Source organism: Notechis scutatus, chromosome 12 (assembly GCF_049901735.1).
Source record: "Notechis scutatus isolate UNSWTSFEM ecotype Mainland chromosome 12, rNotScu1.2, whole genome shotgun sequence".
NCBI lineage: Eukaryota > Metazoa > Chordata > Lepidosauria > Squamata > Elapidae > Notechis > Notechis scutatus.
The window spans coordinates 2,281,634-2,303,002 of record NC_142020.1 but is presented as its reverse complement, the minus strand read 5'-3'; the positions used below and the strand labels follow the sequence as shown (position 1 = coordinate 2,303,002).

The window sequence follows — 21,369 nt, the reverse complement described above, 5'->3', positions numbered from 1 at the left end:
GATAAGAAACAAGAAGAAACCAGGCCCACAAATGAAACAGAATCCTCATTCCCACTACTCACTACTGGATGAGGGTGGGATGATGCGACCTGCACCGCAGGTGGAAAGCAGGACCCATCATCCCCCTGATGGAAAGCACCCCTGCGTGACTTGCCCCCTTAGTGGGCTGCAGAAGCCTGCCTTGGGTGGACTCTCCTCAGGAGAACGACCTTCCCTCCCTCCCCGCTTTAAGGAGGCCGAGGCATGGTTCTAGTCCCCAGTGGCTGTGCAGGCTCTTTGGAATGGCTTCCCAGGGGAGCCCTGGCGGGCTGCCCCCCACCCTCTATCGGAGGAGAGCCTTTGGGCCTTGGTTTGGCCTTGGTTTGCTGATTGTCCGGTTTGGTTTTATTCTGTTTCAAAGGAGCCATCTTGTAGGATGCTGCCACCAAGCAGGGTGTATCATGCATGGCTCCCCAGCAAAGGGCAGGGCAAGAGTTCCTGGACCTGCAAATGAAGTTGCTGGCCTCTTGAATAAATCAGCCAATGCTAGTCCTGCAGAAATACTTTAATGTTTTGGTGTTTTTTTTTTTTAAACTTCCACTGAGGACTTTTGAGAGATGGGTCTTGTCAGCCTTGGAAGCCACATTTTACTTGGAAGTTTTGAGGCTGCCACATTCAGTGCCTGGGAATTTGGGAGGGGGGATTTCATAGAGAGCTGGAAGATTAGACTCAACAACATTCTTTCTCAGAGAGTCAAGGACATTTGCTCTTGGGAGTGACCGGAGGGATGTCTCCAATTGGGATGTTTGATTGGGCCATGGGATGGACTGGTGGGTACAGAGAATGGATCTTTGGTTTCTCTTTGGGGAACGGAAAACCCAGAACTCTCAAGATGGTTTTCCCAGATGTGCTGATAGGACAACTCTAATAAAATGGAACTTTGAGGAATTGTTTGTTAGGAATAACATTGTTTACCCTAACTGGTTTGGGTAAAAAATAATAAATAAGTTATCATGGTTTGTTGGTTAAAGTGTGTGTAACTTTAACTACAAGAATGTAATTAAGGGTGTGGTTGTAAAAGCACCATAAAAGAAGCAAGTCAATTGCAGCTCGCTCTCTCTCTGGCTTAATGATCCCTAATTACTGGATGGATTGATGACTGCGTTTTTCCTTACTGGAACGGAGGAGAGAAAGGAGTGTTGATTTCTCAACAGAGAGAAGAGATAATACGGACTGATTTATTGTAAGTGAACTGACATTGGCTATTCAACACGGACTTTGCAAATTGAGTATCCCCGACTGGACTGACTGAAATTGATATATGACTAATGGACCATTTATTTTGACTATGCTATAATTCCTAATGGAATAAACTATATTTTTGATAGCACAAGCGTATCTGTATTTTTTTACTGCGTGTTAACTAAAATACAAACTTATCTCACACATTTACCTGTCTGCCTATCTGACTACGCTACACATTCTGTTTAGTTTGTTTTCCTTAACACTTGTTGGGGAATTCAGGCTTAACACTGGTTATGGGCCCAGAGACTGCAAAAGTCAGTTTAACTAGGATAAAAAACAGGTTTATGTAAAAAGTGAGATTTTGTGTTGTTACACGTTACAGTAAACAGACAGCTGTGTTTTTATTAATTATAGTTTTATATCCATATATTGAAACATGGCACAAGTCAGTCTACAAAGTTTGTCCCTTATATCCAAGCTGGATGGAACAAACTATGTTTCATGGTCTATGAAATGTAGTCTACTTCTACGAAGAGAAGGTCTGTGGAACATAATTGAAAACCCACCAAACGTAGAGGAATGGGATACTGAAAATGAGGAACATAGTCAAAAGATAGAAGACTTTAAACAGAAAAATGAACAAGCTCTTTGCATCATAGGACTAACACTATCTGATCTGCAACTTGTTCATATACGCGGAGAGCAAACAGCTGTTGGGTGTTGGCAAAAACTGAAGAGGATTTATGTCCGAGATAACGTTGGTGCTCACATAAATCTAACACGGAAGCTTTTCCGGATGCATCTCCAAAAGAATGGTGATATGCTGAGTCATTTGAATACTATGAAAAGCATTTTTCAAGAACTACACGAGAAGGAGCTTATTTTCTCTGAACTACACCAGGTCTACATAATTCTATCTTCATTAGACGAAAGTTTTGATGACTACGTAACTTCCCTTGAAATTTTACCTAAAGAAAGCCTAACTTTAACTGATATCACTGGCAGATTGATTGGAGAGGCCAGAAGAAGGCTTGAAAGAGATCAGTTAAGGAGGGAGCAACCTCAAAAGGAAGATAATAAACCTACTGCATACACAATTAAAAAGTGTTTTAATTGTGGAGGAAGAGGACATTTGGCAAGATTTTGTAAGAAAGCAAAGCGCCAGAATGCAAGTCAAAATACTGGAAGTCATCAAAGAAAAAATAAAAATTTTGAGTTAGCCATGTATAGTAATGGAGTTGTAAAAAATAATTTATGGGTGGTTGACAGTGGAGCATCCCACTGTATAACAAATGATAACAAAAAATTTGTAAAAATGTCCATGAGTTCACAGCATATCTCATTGGCAAACGGCTGGAAAATGAAAGCAAAAGGTGAAGGTATTGCACATTGTTCTTGTATAAAAGAGAACGTAAAATGTTATATGTACCTCAACTTAAATTTAATTTGCTTTCAGTTAGAATGTTGGTTAGATTAGGATACGTAGTTACCTTAAGGGGAGATACTTGCTTAATTGAAAAAGAAGGTAAGAAAATTACTGCATCTTTAAGAGGTGAATTGTATGTGTTAAATGATAATGGTTTAGAGGTGGCTAACACGGTTTATGATAATAAGAAACCTCATGATGAATGTATTCACTTGTTACACCGACGGCTAGGTTATTTAAATTTTAAAATGATTAAGAGAACTGTTCAACTATCTAAAGGAATAAGTTTGAAACCTTGTAATAAGTATTTGCAATGTTCTGCTTGCAATCAAAGCAAAAGCAAAGTCATACCGGCAAATAGAGTTGATGGATTTACTACCAAAGAGCCTTTAGAGGTAGTATTTGCCGATATAATAGGTCCTAAAAAACCAAGTGTAGGTGGTGCTCGATACATATTAAGCATAATGGACCACTATTCTAGGTATGGTTTCTGTTTTCTAATGAAGAGAAAAACTGAAACGTATCTAAATTTATTTAATTGGTTAAAATTTGCAGAGGAAAACTAAAAAGAAATTAGTAACTCTTATAACAGATAATGGTGCAGAATTTACAAATAATAAATTCCAGAGTAGACTTAGGATGGCAGGTATTCAACATAAAAAGTCTGCACCATATAGGCCTCAACATAATGCCTTTATAGAGAGACGAGGCCAAACACTGCAATCAATGGGACGGACTATGTTGTCTGATTCAGGATTACCTGACAAATTGTGGGGAGAAGCTATAATGTGTGGTAATCACATATTAAACAATGTTGTTAATTCAACAACAGGTGAATTACCATTCACTCTGTGGCATGGTAGGAAACCTGATTTAAATTACATTCACACATTTGGTGCACCAGCATGGGTGCATATCCCTACACAACTCAGAAACAAAGGACAGCATAGAGCTAAAAGGTTATTTTTTGTTGGATATCAATCAAACCATAGATCTTATAGATTCTGGGAACCAGGTACATCTAGAGTATACTGCAGTGCTAGTGCACAATTCCTAGAACATATAGGATGGAATAGATTAGAGCAAGATTCAGATAATGATGTAATTATAGAACCCTACAAGAAGCAGAAAGAAAAGACTAGTTATAAGAAAAGTCCAATTAAAGAAGAAGTCCACGAAGAGCAAATAGAACCAGAACAAGAGGAAATAATTGATCAAGAAGAGATAGATAATCAAGAACAGGAAATAAAGGAAAGTCCACCTGTAAGTCCTGTAATACCTAGGCCAACACGTGTAACCAGACCACCTGAAAGGTATCAGGCAAGTACAGTTTGCCAAGTAAATAAAGTTCCTACTAGTATAGATGAACTTAGGATGTATCCTGCAAAGGATCAGGAGAATTGGCAAAAGGCAATGGAAAAAGAGTTAAATTCATTAAAGGAAATGAAAGTATATGAAGATACCAAATTACCTCCAGGAGAAAAATCCATTGGGTGTAAATGAATATTCAAGGTAAAGACTGGAAATAATGGGACAGTTACTTATAAGGCTAGGTTAGTAGCTCAAGGATTTAATCAAAATGCATTTGATTATGATGAGGTATTTGCACCAAATTTAAAGGCTACAACTTTAAGAGCAGCTTTAGTGTGGGCAGCTAAGAAGAATTATATCGTTAAACATTTAGACGTAGAAACTGCCTATCTACATGCACCATTGCAGCATACAATATATTTGAAAAAACCAGTTGGTATAAATGATAATAAAGCAAATAGCAATGATTGTTGGAAACTCAAAAAGAGTCTATATGGATTGAAATAATCTGGTTATGAATGGAACCAATATATTGTGAAAAAATTAAACAATATAGGGTTTAAAGCTGGTTTAGCAGATCCATGTATGTTTAAAAGAGAAAATAATGGAACAGTGTCATTGTTATTATTTACAGATGATATTGCTTTGATTACTAATACCAATAATGAAGCTACTGAGATTATTTCATTATTAACCAAAAAGATAAAATTAAAGCATTTAGGTGAAATTAAAAAGTATCTAGGATTGACAATTAACAAAACCAAAAATGGATTTAAAATATCTCAAGAAGATAAAATTTGCCAATTAATTAAATTGTATAAAATGGAACTTTGTAAGCCGGCAAAGACTCCAATGAGTCAGGAAGTTTGCCAAACTGATGCTCAAAGTCCCAAATTCGATAAGACCATCTATCAATCTTTGATTGGTAGCTTATCATATATAAGCAATTGGTCAAGGCCAGATATTGCTTATAGTGTTAATCAGCTGGCACGATTTAATAATGATCCACATCAATGTCATTGGCAAGCATTAAAGAGAATTTTAAGATATCTTAAAGGAACAATGCACCATGCATTGTATCTAGAAACCAAAGGTGATTTGATTCTTAGTGCCTATGCAGATGCAAGTTTTGCAACTGACATAAACACTAGAAAATCAACATCTGGGATGGCTATATTATTTGGTAAGACACTAATAGAGTGGAGGTCAATCAGACAACAGCATATCAGCTTGTCCACGATGGAAGCAGAATTTTCATGTCTGTCATTACTACGCACTGACTTAATTCTGTACAGTTATTATTAGACATGGGTATAACTGTTAAAGATTACATTATTGTGTACGAGGACAACCAGGCAGCCATACAGTTAGCTACTAATATTGCTTTAAAGACTAGATCAAAGCATACTGATTTAAGATACTTAAATGTTAGAGAATCTGTGAAAATTGGTCTAATTAAACTAGAGTACTGCATGACGGAAGAAAACATTGCAGACCAGTTTACAAAAGCTCAAGGTGTAGTAAAATTTAAAGAGAGTTGCAACAATTATGATTTAAAGGTGTAAATGGTTATATTATTATTATATTATTATTACCCAAAAGGGGAGAATGTTAGGAATAACATTGTTTACCCTAACTGGTTTGGGTAAAAAATAATAAATAAGTTATCATGGTTTGTTGGTTAAAGTGTGTGTAACTTTAACTACAAGAATGTAATTAAGGGTGTGGTTGTAAAAGCACCATAAAAGAAGCAAGTCAATTGCAGCTCTCTCTGGCTTAATGATCCCTAATTACTGGATGGATTGATGACTGCGTTTTCCTTACTGGAACGGAGGAGAGAAAGGAGTGTTGATTTCTCAACAGAGAGAAGAGATAATACGGACTGATTTATTGTAAATGAACTGACATTGGCTATTCAACACGGACTTTGTAAATTGAGTATCCCCGACTGGACTGACTGAAATGATACATGACTAATGGACCGTTTATTTTGACTATGCTATAATTCCTAATGGAATAAACTATATTTTTGATAGCACAAGCGTATCTGTATTTTTTTACTGCGTGTTAACTAAAATACAAACTTATCTCACACATTTACCTGTCCGCCTATCTGACTACGCTACACATTCTGTTTAGTTTGTTTTCCTTAACACTCGTTGGGGAATTCAGGCTTAGTTTATTAGTTTGGAGTTGGCTAGTTGGAACGCTGAGAGGTCTTTTCAGTTCTACTGATTCCATGTCCTCTTTTATAGCCCAACCCCCAGAAGTCTTAACTGCCCCTTTGAGAAAATGGAGCTAGTGAAATCAAAACTAGGTGAACATAGACAATGGGTTCAATATTGAAATACTTGTAGAATCATGCCTGGAAGGGACCAGAGGGAACTCCTCTGGCTCAGCCCTCTCCAGCATTCAGGGAGCCATTGACAGCATCCATGAGCTGGCTGGCCAGCCTACAATGCTTGGAAATGAAGCTGCTAAGATGAAAAAGAGGCCCTGGATGTTGTCTCTGTTACGCGGGTGCTATGAGCTTTTCTGATCAGTTTTTCTGGAGGCCAATTCTAATTTCATGTCAAAATTACTGGAGGGTTAATTGTTAAGTATTTCAAAAGTTCCTAGGAAATACTCCTGTTGATATCATGCAAGGTTGACTAACCTACATGAACACAGGAATTACCTACTTGGTTAAATAAATCAAGACTGAAGAAGAAGCCGTGTTGTTTTAGAGATGCAACGGTACAGAGCCGTCAGTACTTTGAAAACATTAAACTATTCTAGGGCCTCTGTGCTGTCTGCCCTTCAGGTAAATCTGATGCCTGCAGGTGGCGAAGGCTGCAAGTTCAGCGGGAGAGAAAATCAGACATCCAACACAACGGATAAGCAGCCCCCAAAGTCATGATTTATTAATATCTGGAGAAGCTTCATAATTTGAACACAACCCAAAATGTACATTTTACAATCACACACTATTTGTAAACAGTTAAAAAGCCACTGACAACTTTTGCATCTTCAGACACAACAGTTAGAATCAAGGCAATGAAATGAGAGCATCTTTCGGCACAGTTAAAAGGTTTTTTTTTATCCTTGTTCAGTATTTCATTCTCTGACTAAACAAGCATCAGATAATACCATTTGTGGCAAAAAAAAAAGGAAGATGAGTTTTAACACTTCACAAGAAAAGTATTTGCAGGAACTTTTTAAACATTTAAAATTTATACAACGAAGTTCTGTAATTCCAAATCCTTGGCTACAGTCTGCATAGTTACTTCAGCTTTTAAGGTTAAACATGAAACAGAGCCACAAGAGCAGGAAGAGCATCAATGGCATGAGGGAGGGGGAGGGGAGAACGGGAAGGGGGAGCCGGGGGCGCTTTATGAAAAGAGGGAACTACAGTTTACCAGCCAAGCCCCCCTTCCCCCTCCCTCCCCACACTATTAAAAAGACAGCATTGGAAAGCACAGAATGTCACACTCCAGCGAATCGAAGCAATTTTTGGCAGAAGTCATTTTACCGAGCAAGTAATAATCAGTGCTAAAAGTTATTTATTTTTTTTTCCTATAAGAAACTAGGAGGAGTTCTACTGGGGACTTTCGTTTTCCTGAGAGCCAGGCTCTTGGATTGGGAGGGAGAGGGCGTTTAGAAAAAAAACCAATGGAACGTTGGCCGCGCACGGCCCGAGATTCCCAGAGATCAAGAGGAAGCATCTTTTTATCATCCACATCTTTTTGTTTTTTTAAAAAATAGTTAAGTGATGGAAGAGTAAACATTTGTTTCTTAAAAAAAGAGAAAAGGAAAAAACTTCTGTAAACAAGGCAGTGCCCCAACAGGAGCCCCCCCCCCACAAAAAAATAAAAAGACAAAAAAACCCAAACGCCTCTTGAAAGTGCAGGGCGCCACCCGGGCGGTGCAGCCAGGCATGCAGCTTCGGGAGCTGCCGAACTCCGTCCGTCCGTTTCCACAGGAGCCGGCAGGTGCAACACGTTTTCGTCCGTCATCCTGGCAGGCTCTCCTCCCCCGACTGTTTGGCACCACGGACGGCCAGGAGGTGCCGAGTGGCCAGGCAGGCAGACACCCGCAGGGGCATCGGGGCTCGTCCTGACCCAAAACGGCCACCCCCTCGCCCGCCACAGAACATTGGCCCCGGGGGAGGGGGGGGGCTGCCACCGCTACCATGGTAGGGAGTAGGGAGGAGGACCAAGTCTGTGCAAAGCTTTAAAAAGCTCAAACTCCAACATTTTCAGCAAGTTGCCAAAAGGGTGGGGGAGGGGAGGGGGTGGAAATGAAGGAAAACAAGAAAGTAAACTGATCTTATGTAGGAAACTGCTGAACGATGCCATGTACTACCTGGAAATGTAAATCTTTTTCACTTTTCACATTATAATATTGGCCTGCATGATTCAAGTATTCAAACTGGTATGTTTTGGGCTAAAACAAAGGAACAAATGTGCACGACGTAACCATTTCCACAGTTGACCCTTAGAGGCTGTAGGTGGGGGGGGGGGGGGGATCCAAATTTAGTGCTGCTTTGAGGTCACAGTTCCCCTCTCCCCCCCTCCACTGAAAGCAGGTTACATGGAGTCCCCCCCGGCCCCCAGATGGTCAACGGAGAGGAACGCATTGAGCGGGGAGGGGCTGCCAAGGCCCCTGGTGTCGCTGCTGCCCAGGGAGCCCCAGAGGCTGCTGGAATAGTTGGGGCTGCCCCACAGGGAGGTGCCGTGGAGGTCCCCACCACTCGTCCCTGAAAGCCCGGGGCCGCTCCAGGGAGGGGCCAGGTCACTGCGGTTGGAGAACGCGTGGGGGCCGTCCATGCTCCCCAGGCGGGTCTGGCTGGTGCCCAGAGATTGCCAGGCGGGGGTCGGGGTCACAGACGGGCCTTGTGCAAAGAAGCGGCTAATCTCCTCTTCGCTGGCAAACTCAGCCAGAATTGTAGTGTTCCCGAGGACGCACCTGTTCACAAAGCCAGCAAGAGGCAGGTGAGATGGCAGCAGGCTGGCAAAAGGCACAGAACCTCCCCCTGAAACCCCAGGCCCCCCCAGCCCCACCCTGTGACTGCATCCTCCTCCTCCTCCTCCTCTTCTAAAGGCCCTCAAAAACAACAATTTATAACTACCGTGTTTCTCATATAATAAGGCCGGGTCTTATTTTTTTTTGAGCCCCGAAAAAATGGCTAGGCCGTCTTTTCGGGGGTGACTTAATCCGCCCCCCCTTGCATCTTCAGGCGGGCGGGCAGCAACAGCTTGGATGTTGACCTCGGCGTTGGTGGGGCACTTCGTATCGGGGTCAACGCAGGCAGCACCATATCCGGGTGTGCAACAAAAGTACTTCCTAACGGCAAGCCCCCCACCACCATTCCCCCCCCATTTCACATGTTTTAATATAGGCCTTAATTTGGGGGGAGGGGCTTAATTTCATTTCATGCCTATAAAACATGCTGGGACTTCCTATTGGGGGAGGCCGTATTGTAGGAGAAACAGGGTATTTACCCACTTAGTTTGTACTACGGTACCCGCTCTGGGTAGTCAAAGAGAAAGGCACCTTCCAGAGGAGAATCCAGCCAATTAAGTGGCCAATAAAACCAGGCCTATTAAGAGCAGGTCAGTTAGAAAGAAAAGGCTCCTTTAACATCGGGGTCCTTTAACCGTACGGAAGGTCTGAGTTCCAAAGATGCCTCTGCCCACAACCCGTGTGCCTCCCCTCGCCTGGCGGCTACTCACATGTGGAGGGATTTTTGTGCCTTCATCACCTCTTCCTTCGAGCTGTACCGGACTAAAGCGTTGCCATGGGGGAGGTTCAGGTGGAATGTGATCAGGGGCCCGTGCTGCATGCAGAGGGTCCGCAGGGTGGAGCCGTCAATCTGGGCACGGAGACAAGGGGAGGCCCCCTTGAGGTGACGCTGCCCGTCCTGGCCACAAGGGGGAGGGGGCTCAGGTCCCCCCGCCGGGCCGAAACGCTTCCCCCAAACGGGTCACCCACCTGAGGTGTGAGGTTCTTCAGGACGAGACAGTTGGTGATTCTCCCTGAGCTGCTATTCTCATTCCAACTGGAACCTGGAAGAGAAAATACAGTATGACGCCTCAGCCCTCCACAAAATGCGTAGGGGATACGGGGGGGCTCAGCCCCCTTGCCCCCCTTTCACGCAGAGACTTGCAACTCTGAGGGAGGGTCCCACATGGCCTTTCATCCTTTTGCTCCAATGGCTTCAGAAGAGCCTCCCCTTTCGGAGACTAGATCCACGTCCCTGACCTCGGCTGGGGAACAATTTACAAGGGACACACACACACACACACACACAATCACACAAACACACACAGTAGGCTTCTCAAGAGAGCAGAGGCCCTTTCTCCCCCCAACAAGGAACGAGCCTCGCTTAGGGGCCTTGGCCAACATCTCCAAGCAGGTGGGAAGCTCTCGGACAGGCAGCCAAGGAGAGGCCCGGCCGCTTTCTTTCTGCCCCAGGCCTCAAGGCCACGGCTCCAGGAGGGAAAGGGGCGCCTCTCCTTTGAGTACAGCCCGTGCCCGGCCACCAGCCAAGCGGGGCCAGGGTGGAGTGCGGGGACGGGGCCCAGACTCTTACCAGGGGTGTATCTGGCATCCGAGTGGCTCCAGCCCCCCCCAAATCGCACAGTGTTGTCCCAGGTGGGCAGAGGCATCTTCTGCCCGGTCAGTCCAGGGGGCGGCCGTGATGGAGCCGTGATGCTCTTGGGGGCCAGAGGGACCTTCCACAGCTCGTGGGCCAGAGAGGTGTTGTTAACGGAAGCAGGAGACCAAGTGGATTTGGAGTCGCTGTTTCTGGCTGGAAGGAGGAAAACCACCATGGAACCCCAACGGCCCCCCTTGGGGCTGCAAGGCTCAGCAGGGAAGGGGGGGAGCAGGAGGGGTGGGTGGGTGCAGGGCCTCACCTGAAGAAGTGCTTTGTGCTGTACTGTTGAGGGAAACATTGTAGTTGGAGGCACGAATGGATGACCAGGCACTAGATGAAGGCAGCGTGGTGTTCAGAGCTGAGGATGACCCTGGGGAGGAAAGGGGGGGGAAGCGGCCATTCAGGGCAAGGCAGGCGGTGGGGAGGGCGCTCGGCTCGGGTGTTAAGAGGGGCCTGGCTCCATCACAAATGCTGAGGGGAGAGAGCCAGGGACAGGAAGGTGCCTACCGAGCCCCAGTTGGTCACCAAGGATCTATTCGGGAGCCCTTCTCCCACGCTGCCCAGCCTGCAGGAGATCCGGTCCCCTGAGCAGCGGATTCCGGCCTGTTGCTCTTCTCCTGAGGCCAGGCAGGAGGGGCACAAGCAGCTTCCTGGCCCCCTCCCCGGTCCTCTGGTGGCCAATATGGCCAAGTGGGCGGAGGGCAGTGGCATCCCTCCCGCTGTTTCCTTGCCATCTGCCGGGCGCTTCCTTCCTGGGGAGGCTTGAAAACCCAGCTGGCCAGGGAGGCAGGCAGGAGATGAGTGGGGGGGCTGTATGTGTGTTGGGGCCAAGAGCCCTGAAAACGCCTCCGCTCCCTCGACCGACCGACCTACCGCTGTTCCTGTCCCTGAGGTGGTCAGCCTCCCGCACAGTGTTAATTGACAGGCTGTTTGTGACGCTGCCAGGAGTAACGTAAGGGTCAGTCTCTGGGTCGATGTTTGGGTAACCTTTCCACGGCTCACCAGGGCGAAATTCTAGGATTTCAAAAGGAAAGAAAATCTGGGCTTCCCCTCCTCCTCCCTGGGGGAGGAGGAAGCCTCCCCCCCCAAAAAAATGGCTGCTGACTCCTCGGGGACTCTGGGAACCCCAATGACCTTAGGAGTCTCTCACACAGTTTGTCTGCTTCTTGCTCCAGCCTAGATGAAATACAGGCAGTCCTCAATTTACAACAGTTCGTTTAGTGACCGTTCAAAAGTTACGTTGTTGCAAACAGCGACACGACCATTTCCCACACTTAACGGCCTTTGCAGCATCCCCATAACTGCGTCATCATAATTCAGGTGCTTGGCAACCGGTTCCTATTTATGTCCCAGGGGGTCACGTGATGCCCTTTTGCGACCTTCTGACAAGCAGACTCGATAGGGGAAGCCGGATTCACTTAACAAACAGGTTGCTAACTTTTATCACCTGCAGGGGTTCACTTACTAAATGGGACAGGGAAGGCCTTAAAATGGGGCAAAACTCACTTAACAAAGGTCTTGCTTAACAGCAGAAACTGTGGGCTCAATTGTGGCCATCGGTTGAGGACGACCTGTGACTCAATTTCTTAATAAAAGGGTCAGGACAAATTCAATTTACTGTTTTGGGAAGTAACAATGCCACAAGATGCCACAACGTTCCTTAAGACAGACTAAAGCAGGGGTCTTCAACCGTGGCCACTTTAAGCCTGGCGGACATCAACTCCCAGAAGCTGGGTGGGGAATTCTGGGAGTTGAAGTCTGCCAGGCTTAAAGTGGCCACAGTTGGAGACCCCCCTGGCCTAAAGGCCATTATCAGGCACGCTGGGATCCGTAACTTCAGTTTTCCTTCAACCATGGAGAGCCAAGAGCTTCCTGGGCAGCAGCCGGGCTCCAGCCTGACCACTGAAGGACGGGCCTCGTGAGATGCCACCCCCCCAGCTAGTTTGTCCCACGGCATCCGCCTGGCAGAGCGAGCCCAAAGGCTGGCCTGGAGGGGGGGAGGGGGCTCTCCGGGGTGCTCCTTGTCTGCTCCTGGGGGCAAGATCCCTTCTTATCCCCCAAGACAGATAGAAGGGCCAGGTTGACCCCTCCAGCACGGTCAGAGTCTTATCTTTTGTATCTGGTGTAACTCACCTGGTGGCCAGTTGACACTGCTTGAACCGTTTGGCGATTTGGCACGTGGCCAGCCATCCCCCACAGATCCGGGTGGGCTGGCTGGTGAGTTACTACTGCTCATGAAGTCGTAAGGAACAAAGGACGACGTCTCCTCCATTCTAAAGCCACTGGAAATAGCACCTGGGAAGGCAAGGGAGAGATCCAATCTTTTCCCCCCAGAACATCATCTTGAGAAGTTGACAACTGACCTCACGTAGCCTTCTCGTCATGGCCGATTTCTAGCTCCCGATCAGCCTCAACCAGCAGCATCCCAGAGAAGGACACAGTCCGACAAGATCCGGTTACTTATTTGTGTTTGCTATTTATGTGGGTGTCATGCCCCTGTCGGAATCTGACTCGGAGGGGGAGGCCGAGCAGCTGACAGGGAGCGGGAGTGTGGCTTCGTTGGCTGTGGAAGAAACTGGGGAAGGGCAAAGTCTGGCTGGGCAGAGCAGGGGAGAGGGAGAGCAAGGGAGAGGGAGTTCAGGCCCACCCCTCTTCATCCTAGGGCACGCAGGGAGGACGGGAGAAGAGAGCAACGTGGGATATGTGGCTTATGGGGGAGGAAAGGGCCCCGATTCCCTTCATTAGCCACAGCTGGGAACACAGTGTTTAAAAAGGGAGTTTGCACACAACAACTTGTTGGAAGAAAATCGTGAGTTATCTGTTATTGTCGGGGCTTATCTGGGTTCCTGGCGTCTTCTCAACTGTGTTTTGTTGGCCTTTGAGGTCTGCAATTCCTTATCCTGTCCTGTCCAGTTAATTACTGCAGTGTGGTTTGGTTGGATTTTTATTTACAGTTTATATGTACTTTATTTTCGGACTGAATTTCCTTCATTTAAAGACTGTTCTTGGGAGTTTTTTCTCCAGCCGAAGGTAACTGGACACTGGGGGCAAAGTTGGAGGTATTAAAGGGACTTTTCTTATTTATGTGACTGTGTTGCCTTTGTGCCACGCCCCTTTGGGTCATCACACTGGGTTGTGTGCCCCTGCAAAGCTCCATCTGGCACCTTCCCAAAATTACAGCACTGTTGGAGCAAGACCTACCCCCACTTTTTTGTGTATGTGGCCACACATCTCACCATTGTGCCTCTGGACAGGTCACAATAATTAAAACAAGGGAAACTGTAAAAAAAAAATAGGTATCCTAAAATCATGATTAAAAACTCAGTTAAAGCATACTGGTGATCAGCAGGCAACTATCAATCATGTGTCCATTTAATATCGCCGCTGCCAAGGCTCACTACAACTGCAAGTCCGGCAGGCATGATGGCAGAGCCAAGTCTTCATGTCCTTCCTAGGGGGATAGGATTAAGATCTGGGGGGGTTTCCCACAGGTTGGGTGCCATGGCAGGAAAGGCTCCCTTTCCAGGTCCTGTTCTTTTGTAGATTAGACCTGCACCATGCCTCTCCAGCTGGATCTGGTAAGACAGAGGTGTATCTGGGGAGATGCGACCCTTCAAATATGTGCCTTGTAACAGGATGTAGTCCTTGGCAAACCCTTCTCAAGGAGGAGATTCAAGGAACAGACAAGTGGCCTGAGATGAATGGGTTAATTGCGGAGGGAGACCATTTTGACCATTCAGTGTTTGTGTTCTCACTGGGGCCTCTTGTGACTCCCATCCACGGGTAGATGTCTTATCTGGAAGAGGGTCTGGCCATCATAAGGCTGATCTGATGGAAACCACACAGACCCTCCTCTTGTCCCTGTGTTTACACAAAGAGCAGCCGGTTGGGTACCAGCCTAGCCTCACCGGGTTCCTTCCAACTCTGTTATTCTGTGGCTATTCGGTTATTTTATCGGAGCAGCTTTTCTAGATTTTGTTTCCCCCCAAAATAAGACCGGGTCTTATTTTCTTTTGGGCACTAGGGCTTATTTTCAGGGGGGTGTCTTTTTTCCCATGCTCACTTCTGCTTGCTTGCTTGCAGTGGGGCAGGAGGCCGAGCGACACGTGGATGCCACGGCCACAAGATGAGGCGGGTGTGTGTGTGTGCAGCTGCTCCACGAGCCCCACACCAGCTTACCTCAGGGCCCCCACAGCCAGGCCATCCATGCCAACACTTGCCTCGTGTCACAGCCGCGGCACCAGCACACCACTCGGTCTCCTGCTCCATTGCGGCCGCGAATGATCGGTAGTAGTGGGCCAGCAGCCATGTGGGCTGCTGCTGCGCGTAGATTGCTGGTGTGGCTGCCACAAGGGAATCGCATGGATGGCCTGGCTGTGGGGGCCCTGAGATAAGCCGAAATGAAACTCTGATATGGAGATATTCTCTTCATACATTTCAAAACTGATAATACAACACAAGAGCTCCCCCAAGAGCTTGTTCCGCGCATCCTGGCTTAAATTTACCATTTTTGCTGGCATTCTGATCCAGAGATGTGTTGGCGGAAATACTGTCCACAGTTGTCCACTTTCTCAGCCGGGACTGCGGCTCCTTAATACTGCCCATATCCATATTTACATTCAAGTTTGCGTTCATTCCTGCATCGAGATAATTGGTGAGACTCAGAGCGTCCCTCTTCCCTCCCTCTTCCCACAGAATATCCAGCACGAGGGACTGGGTGCCACTAGAGCTGCCCAGCAAAGCAAAAGAGACACACTCACACCCCAGGACTGCGCCAGGGAAGAGGAGGAGGGACGAGGAGGAGGAGGAGGCCACTTTCCCTAGGAAACTTGCCAAGTTCGCTTTTCTAAGGTGACTTTCATCCTTAACTTCCTCCCCAAAGCACTTATATGCCTCCATTGCCTCATACAGAGGCTTCCAACCTTGGCCACTTGTGGAGGGAGTTGGAGTTGAAGTCCACAAGTCTTAAAGTTGCCAAGTTTGAGGATCCCTTGGCCAAAGAGAACCTTGCTCAGTCAGGAGTTTGTTCCCAGTTTCTCCCTTTCTACTCAATTGGGTCCTGGCATCTTTCCTCTGAATACTGCACAGGAATGCAGACGCAGAGCAGCAGATGGGACAGGAAAGCCAGGACTGGAGCTTGGAAGTAAAAAAAAGGCTTGGAAGAGGAGAATTAGATCCGAATTTGCGAATTCTGACACCTGGTCCCCTGTGGGCAGTTACTGGGCTTTAGAAGCTGAGAATGTCTGCAGATATGAGGAGGCGGTTTTCAGAAAGCTACAAGGATCCTCCAAGTTAAGGGTGGGATTTGGGTCCAATCCTAAGAATCTAACGTTCCCCATTCCAGCACCTATCAAGAGCTTAACTTTCATCCCCCAATGTCTAGACACCAATCTGTAATTGTATGGAGAGTCCAAGGCCAGGGCCATTCTGGAGAAGCAGCAAAAAAAAAAAAAAACAACCCTTAGAAATAAGCATTCAGACTTATGCTCTGCTTCACAGTGCTTTTACAGCCCTCTCTGAGTGGTTTTCAGAGTCAGCCTCTTGCCCCCAATAATTTTGGGTCCTCATTTTACCCACCTTGGAAGGAAGGAAGGCTGAGTCAACCTTGAGCCTGATGAGATTCGAACTGCCAAATTGCAGGCAGCCAGCAGTCAGCAGAAGGAGCCTGCAGTACTGCACTCTAACCGCTGTGCCACCACAGTAAGACCAGAAAAGCAGCAAAATAAAAAAGCAACAGGGTTCTTGGCTCTTCTTTTTCTTGTGTTGCCCTTCCCCTCACCAGGGCAGAGTTCCCCAACCTTTCCGGCTTTGTGGACTGACTGGGGGAGGAGGAACGGCTCCGTGTTGGCAGGTGTGCCTGAGGCTCCATTTGCACGAGCGACCTTCAAACCTGCCTGCCACTCACACAAAATGAGTGCACCTGCACACTCTCATCCCTTTCTGTGGCCCAGTTGCAAACAGCTCAGGGCCCACTGGGGGTTGGGGACCCCCGCCCTTGGGCTAAGAGATCACCAGCAGGCTCCATTCTTAAGGGCAAGGCTAAAATTCATGGCCTTGCAGTTTCTGGGCAGGGGCCTTTAACCACTACACCCAAATGCCTTTCATCATGTGGGTAATTTGGTGCTATCTGGGATTGCAAAGAAGGACCCTAGTACCTCGGCAGGACTGTGTTGGATGTCAAGCATCCCCACAGTCTGCGTTGGGACTACTTTGAAAACATTCTATCCAAGTCCCAGAAAACTAACCCAGCAGGAGCTCTTTCCCCACAAGAACACCCCTGCAACTTAAAAGTAGAATATATCTCAAAGATTTCATTAGAAGATCATTTCTTCCCCATCCTGACAGCTTTTGGATGTTGGATTTTATTGACCTCAGAAAGCCTTCCTCCAGCTGGATAATCTTGGCTTATAGAGCACAGAAAGTGGCTTAGCTGGGCAGCCAATGGAGAGCAGAGTAAAAAACACTCACCTATAGGGAAGTTGCTGAATGCGTTGATTTGGGGTGGCCCTTTCTGCAAGTCTTGGTTAGCATGGGGGACAACATTCTCCAGGAAAGACTTGATGGCGCTCTGATGGAACTGCTGCTGTGACGGAGGCACCTGCTGCTTCATGAGCAGACTCGGATCCAGCTGACAGGAGGGTGGCATCATTTGCTGCTGCATGTTAAGAGGGCGATTCTTCCAACACAGAGAGAGGAACAAATGATTAGTGGACGCTGTGATAAATATACTTCCAGAGCAGAGTTATTATCAACTTCATAATTACTGTTAATTATTAACTTGACTAGAGTTAAGCCAACAAAATCGTTTTTTGTTCAGTCAGAAGACGACAGCTATGAATTCCAAACCACATGGGGTCACCTCTAACCATTTCATAGATGCTGAACAAAACTATAGATTGTTTGTCTTGCACATTCAATTTGCTGTTAACAAGAACACAGCATAATCCAATGACCGAGTTGGAAGGGATCTTGGAGGTCTTCTAGTCCATCCCCTCCCCCTCCCACTCAAGCAGGAAATCCTACACCACCTCAGACAAATGGCTGTCTGCTCTCTTCCCATTCAGAGCTCTGGGACGGATGAAAGGGACAGAGCAGGACACGGGTATCCTTCAATGGTGCGGCATCCACAGAGCAAGGTGCCTGGTTCCATGGGGAGGTGTCTCTGTGCCTCCAACTCATCCCTGGGCTAATGCATTTCCAAAGGCCACCCAGGCTCTGAGGATAAACGCTTTGCCCACCTGCTGCTGCTGCTGCTCCTGGCGGCCACTGGCAGGCGTGCTCCTCTGACCCTGCATTTTCCTCTGCTGGGCCAGCAATCGCTACGGTTGCAAAAGAGGTCAGAGTGAGGACACTTGCTCATTCAGAACACTAATCCCATGGGTGGGGAGAAGACTGGTGGGCATCCTCTTACCTGTAACTGGGAGAGTTGGTTCAACTGGGAAAGTTGGTTCAACATGGCTACTTGTTGTGGGCCAAAGAGTGAGCTGAGGCCCCCGGTGTTTGGTGCATACTTCAGCAATGATACTGGAACCTAAAGGGCCAACAGAGCAGGCTGTGAAGCAGTGGACAAGGGACAAAGCATCGGAGGCGTTGAAGCTGCTGAATCTCTTTGGGACAGAACATTTTAGAGCAAAGAGGAAACAGGAATGAACTTGAGGCACGTGGGAATACAGCTGCAGTTACGCTGTTGCAGATCGGTGTCTTTTGCTTTGGTTTTTCACCCTTCTCCATAGAGGACTTTGAAGAATCCCCCAAATGCCTATCTAGTCTCCCCTTAAAGGCATCGAAAGCTGAATTGGCACCGAAAGCTGAATGGCTTTCGCTGTTAGGGGGGGCTTTTCTATCAAGTGAAATCTGCCTTCTGGGAGGGGACATTTATTAGTCTGTCTCCTGCGCTCCTGGAGGGAAGAGATCAGACTTCACATTCCTCTGGAGGACATTTTATTAGCCACTTGAAAAGTTCTACAGGTGCCCCATCATCTACGACTACTGAAAGTCAATGGGGAAGCTGGCAGAGAAGGCTGCAAGTCACTGGGTACACCTCCCTGACCCAGCCCCTCTGCCCAGCCCCTCTCCACTTGCTCCAACCCTCATTCCTTGACCCTCTGCCCAGCTGACTTGGCTGGGGGAAGTTGGTAAGAGGTTGTCTTAACTAATGAACGTGGGATTCAGTTAACGACGGCAACTGGGACTGCAGCGATTGCCGCTGCTAAGTGATGTGGTTTCACTTTCAACCATATTATTTAATAACGGAAATTCCATCTCAATTGCTGACTTAACTTGAAGGCTACCTATATCTTAACACTAATTCCTCTGCTCTCTCTTTGTGGACTCCCCTTCTTAGTCCGCTGATCAACTTCGTTGCCTTTTCCTGATCCAGTTTATCTGAATCCTTTTAACAATGACACCAGCCAGAATTGGACACGATACCTGAGAAAGGATCTAATCAATACACCATGAAACGGAAGGATGAATTTCCACGACTAGCAAACCACAGATATGTTGACGTTGCCTAAAATTGCCTTTTCAGCAGCCATATAAATCTGCTAACCCAAATTCAGCTTGTAGTCAACTAATATTACATGGGGTTTCCCCCCCACAAATACTATTAAAAAAAGGTATTTTTTTATCCTACACTTGTTCATTTTATTTCTTTTAGTTATAAAAAATATTTGCGTCTCCCTGTTAAATTTAGGTTTTCTTAGTCAAAGAAAAAGGTTCTTATCAAACCTTTTAAGACTTTTAAATTTTTGTTTTGATTTTCTAAGGCCTTAAGTTGCTTCAACCTTGCTTTATCTAAAATTTGGTAAGCATTCCCATCCTCCGTCCAGGTCATTACCAGCAAAGCACCCAGAACCCAACTTTACAGAACTCAATAGATCGCGTAATCTCTGAACATGATTTTGGATCCAGCTCTACGCCCATTTCATTGTCGTGCCTGCCAGTCTACAGATAATGAGCTTGCTAATCAGAATACCGCAGGGTGGCTTGACAAATGCTTGGCAGAAACCAAGCTGGATGGCCTTGCTAGCCTCTCTCAGACTGCCTTACGGAGAGGAAAAGGAGAACCCCTTTCATTTCCCCCCCAAATTGCCACCGCCTCATCCTTGTACCTGGCCACAAGCCCTCGAGTGGAGCCTCACCTGAGGGGAGAGTAATGGAGGAGGCACTTGAGCACGGGGGTTGGACTGAGAGGAGTGAAGAGGAGGCTGTGCTGGAGATGGCTGCATCGTCCGGGCTTGTGCTGTGAGATTTCCAAAGGGACTCGGATTGCCGTTCTGCAGAGGGACAGGTGACAGGTGAGATGCTGCGCCGCCACCTGAGACAGGTAGGGGCATAAACCCCAATTCCCCTCCCAGACCTGCTCTACCTGGGATGCCTGTAGAGGTCCCCACCCCACCAAGTGCTACTCACAAATACATCTGGTGACTAGAGCCAGCCGAACGGTGCTTGCTTTCTTAAGTGAAAGGCTCTTTCTCAACAAGGGAGTTGGGAAGCCCAGGCCTTGGTTCACTGGGACAACCATCCCCTCCTCAGACTTCCACACGAAGCCCTATGCACTGGGACATCATGACCAAGCCTGTCTATAGCACCTTTCCCGCAAGGCTGCCCAGCAGCCTCCCCTGCCCTCACCCGGGAATAACGGTGCCAATTGAGGTGAGATAACCACCAGTCGAAGGGAGCTTCTTCAGAAAGACCAGAACCATGATGTTCTGGTTTCCCAACAATGCTGGTTGGTCTCTGCTCCTTTCAAACCATGGTTGTGGCAACTGCAAGGAATGGCCAAGCCCCAAACAGAGAGGCTTTCTTTCTTTCTTTCTTTCTTTCTTTCTTTCTTTCTTTCTTTCTTTCTTTCTTTCTTTCTTTCTTTCTTTCTTTCTTTCTTTCTTTCTTTTTCCTTCCTTCCTTCCTTCCTTCCTTCCTTCCTTCCTTCCTTCTTTTCCTTTCTTTTCTTTTCCTTTCCTTTCCTTTCCTTCCTTCCTTCAAACCTCCCTTCTGAAAAGGGTAAATTTCACATCCTTTCCTCGAACTTTTCAAAGAGGCTGCCGAAATCAGAGTACAATCAGGTCCCAAATTAAGGCACCAAACAGAAGCCCGGTTGGCTGGTGCCTGCCCAATCTGGAAGTAGCTTAGCCAGTGGAGGCCCAAAGACTGAAGGAAGCGAGGGATGAAAAGTAAATGCCAGCGAGGGGAAGACAAATCCGAGACCGAGGAAGGGACGGAAGGCAAAGAGTGAAAGAAAGAAAGGAATTCTTTAAGCAACATCGGAAATCTCGCCCAGAAAAGGGAGGGAGGGGGCAGCACAGGGGCATAAAGCTGCATTTCACCCCAACCATCAACTGGGGAGAGGTTGCTTAAGAGGCTTTAAAAAGGGGACAATCCTCCTTTTTTTCAGGGAGGGCTTCTCTAGCAGATCTGAGCATGGAGAGGTGTCCCCTGCCCCCACCCTCCCAGGGCCTCTGTGCCTCCTACACGCTTGCTAGGAAAGGCCAAGGGCTGGTAGTTCCACAGATCAGGGGTTCTGTTTAAGGACCGCGGACCTCCCCCTAAACCTCGCTGGACATCCTGGGAAAAGGAGGCCGCCCGCCTTACCTGTCTAACAGAATTCAAGCTTTGCACGTTCAGCCCCGCTAGGGAGCCGAAGACGTGGTTAGGTAGTGCACTGTTGGAAGGGGGGAACTTCCCGTTCTGACTGGGCATGAACTGCATGTTGGGGGAATCGTCTGCTACCAGGCCATCCTGGAGGAGCCCAAGCCGAGCAGCAGCG

General features: G+C 47.1%; 1 protein-coding gene across 5 annotated transcripts in view; it reads right to left on the bottom strand.

Annotated features, from left to right (window-relative positions):
- Positions 1–6,838: 6,838 nt before the first annotated feature.
- TNRC6A (trinucleotide repeat containing adaptor 6A) overlaps positions 6,839–21,369 on the bottom strand; it is a 60,626-nt gene continuing 46,095 nt past the window's right edge. For 2 of the 5 annotated variants that reach the window (XM_087973106.1, XM_087973107.1), the window contains 13 exons: positions 21,195–21,341; positions 19,745–19,879; positions 18,013–18,132; positions 17,822–17,920; positions 17,070–17,262; positions 15,107–15,238; positions 12,735–12,896; positions 11,475–11,615; positions 10,861–10,971; positions 10,536–10,754; positions 9,935–10,008; positions 9,676–9,815; positions 6,839–8,908 (listed from right to left, as the gene is read on the bottom strand). In XM_087973106.1, the coding sequence (XP_087829232.1) occupies positions 8,530–8,908; positions 9,676–9,815; positions 9,935–10,008; positions 10,536–10,754; positions 10,861–10,971; positions 11,475–11,615; positions 12,735–12,896; positions 15,107–15,238; positions 17,070–17,262; positions 17,822–17,920; positions 18,013–18,132; positions 19,745–19,879; positions 21,195–21,341 (2,052 nt within the window). In that variant the 3' untranslated portion in view covers positions 6,839–8,529. Of the gene's footprint in view, positions 8,909–9,675; positions 9,816–9,934; positions 10,009–10,535; positions 10,755–10,860; positions 10,972–11,474; positions 11,616–12,734; positions 12,897–15,106; positions 15,239–17,069; positions 17,278–17,821; positions 17,921–18,012; positions 18,133–19,744; positions 19,880–21,194; positions 21,342–21,369 lie in introns of all 5 variants that reach the window. The other 3 variants (XM_026684378.2, XM_087973108.1, XM_026684380.2) reach the window with 3 other exon arrangements.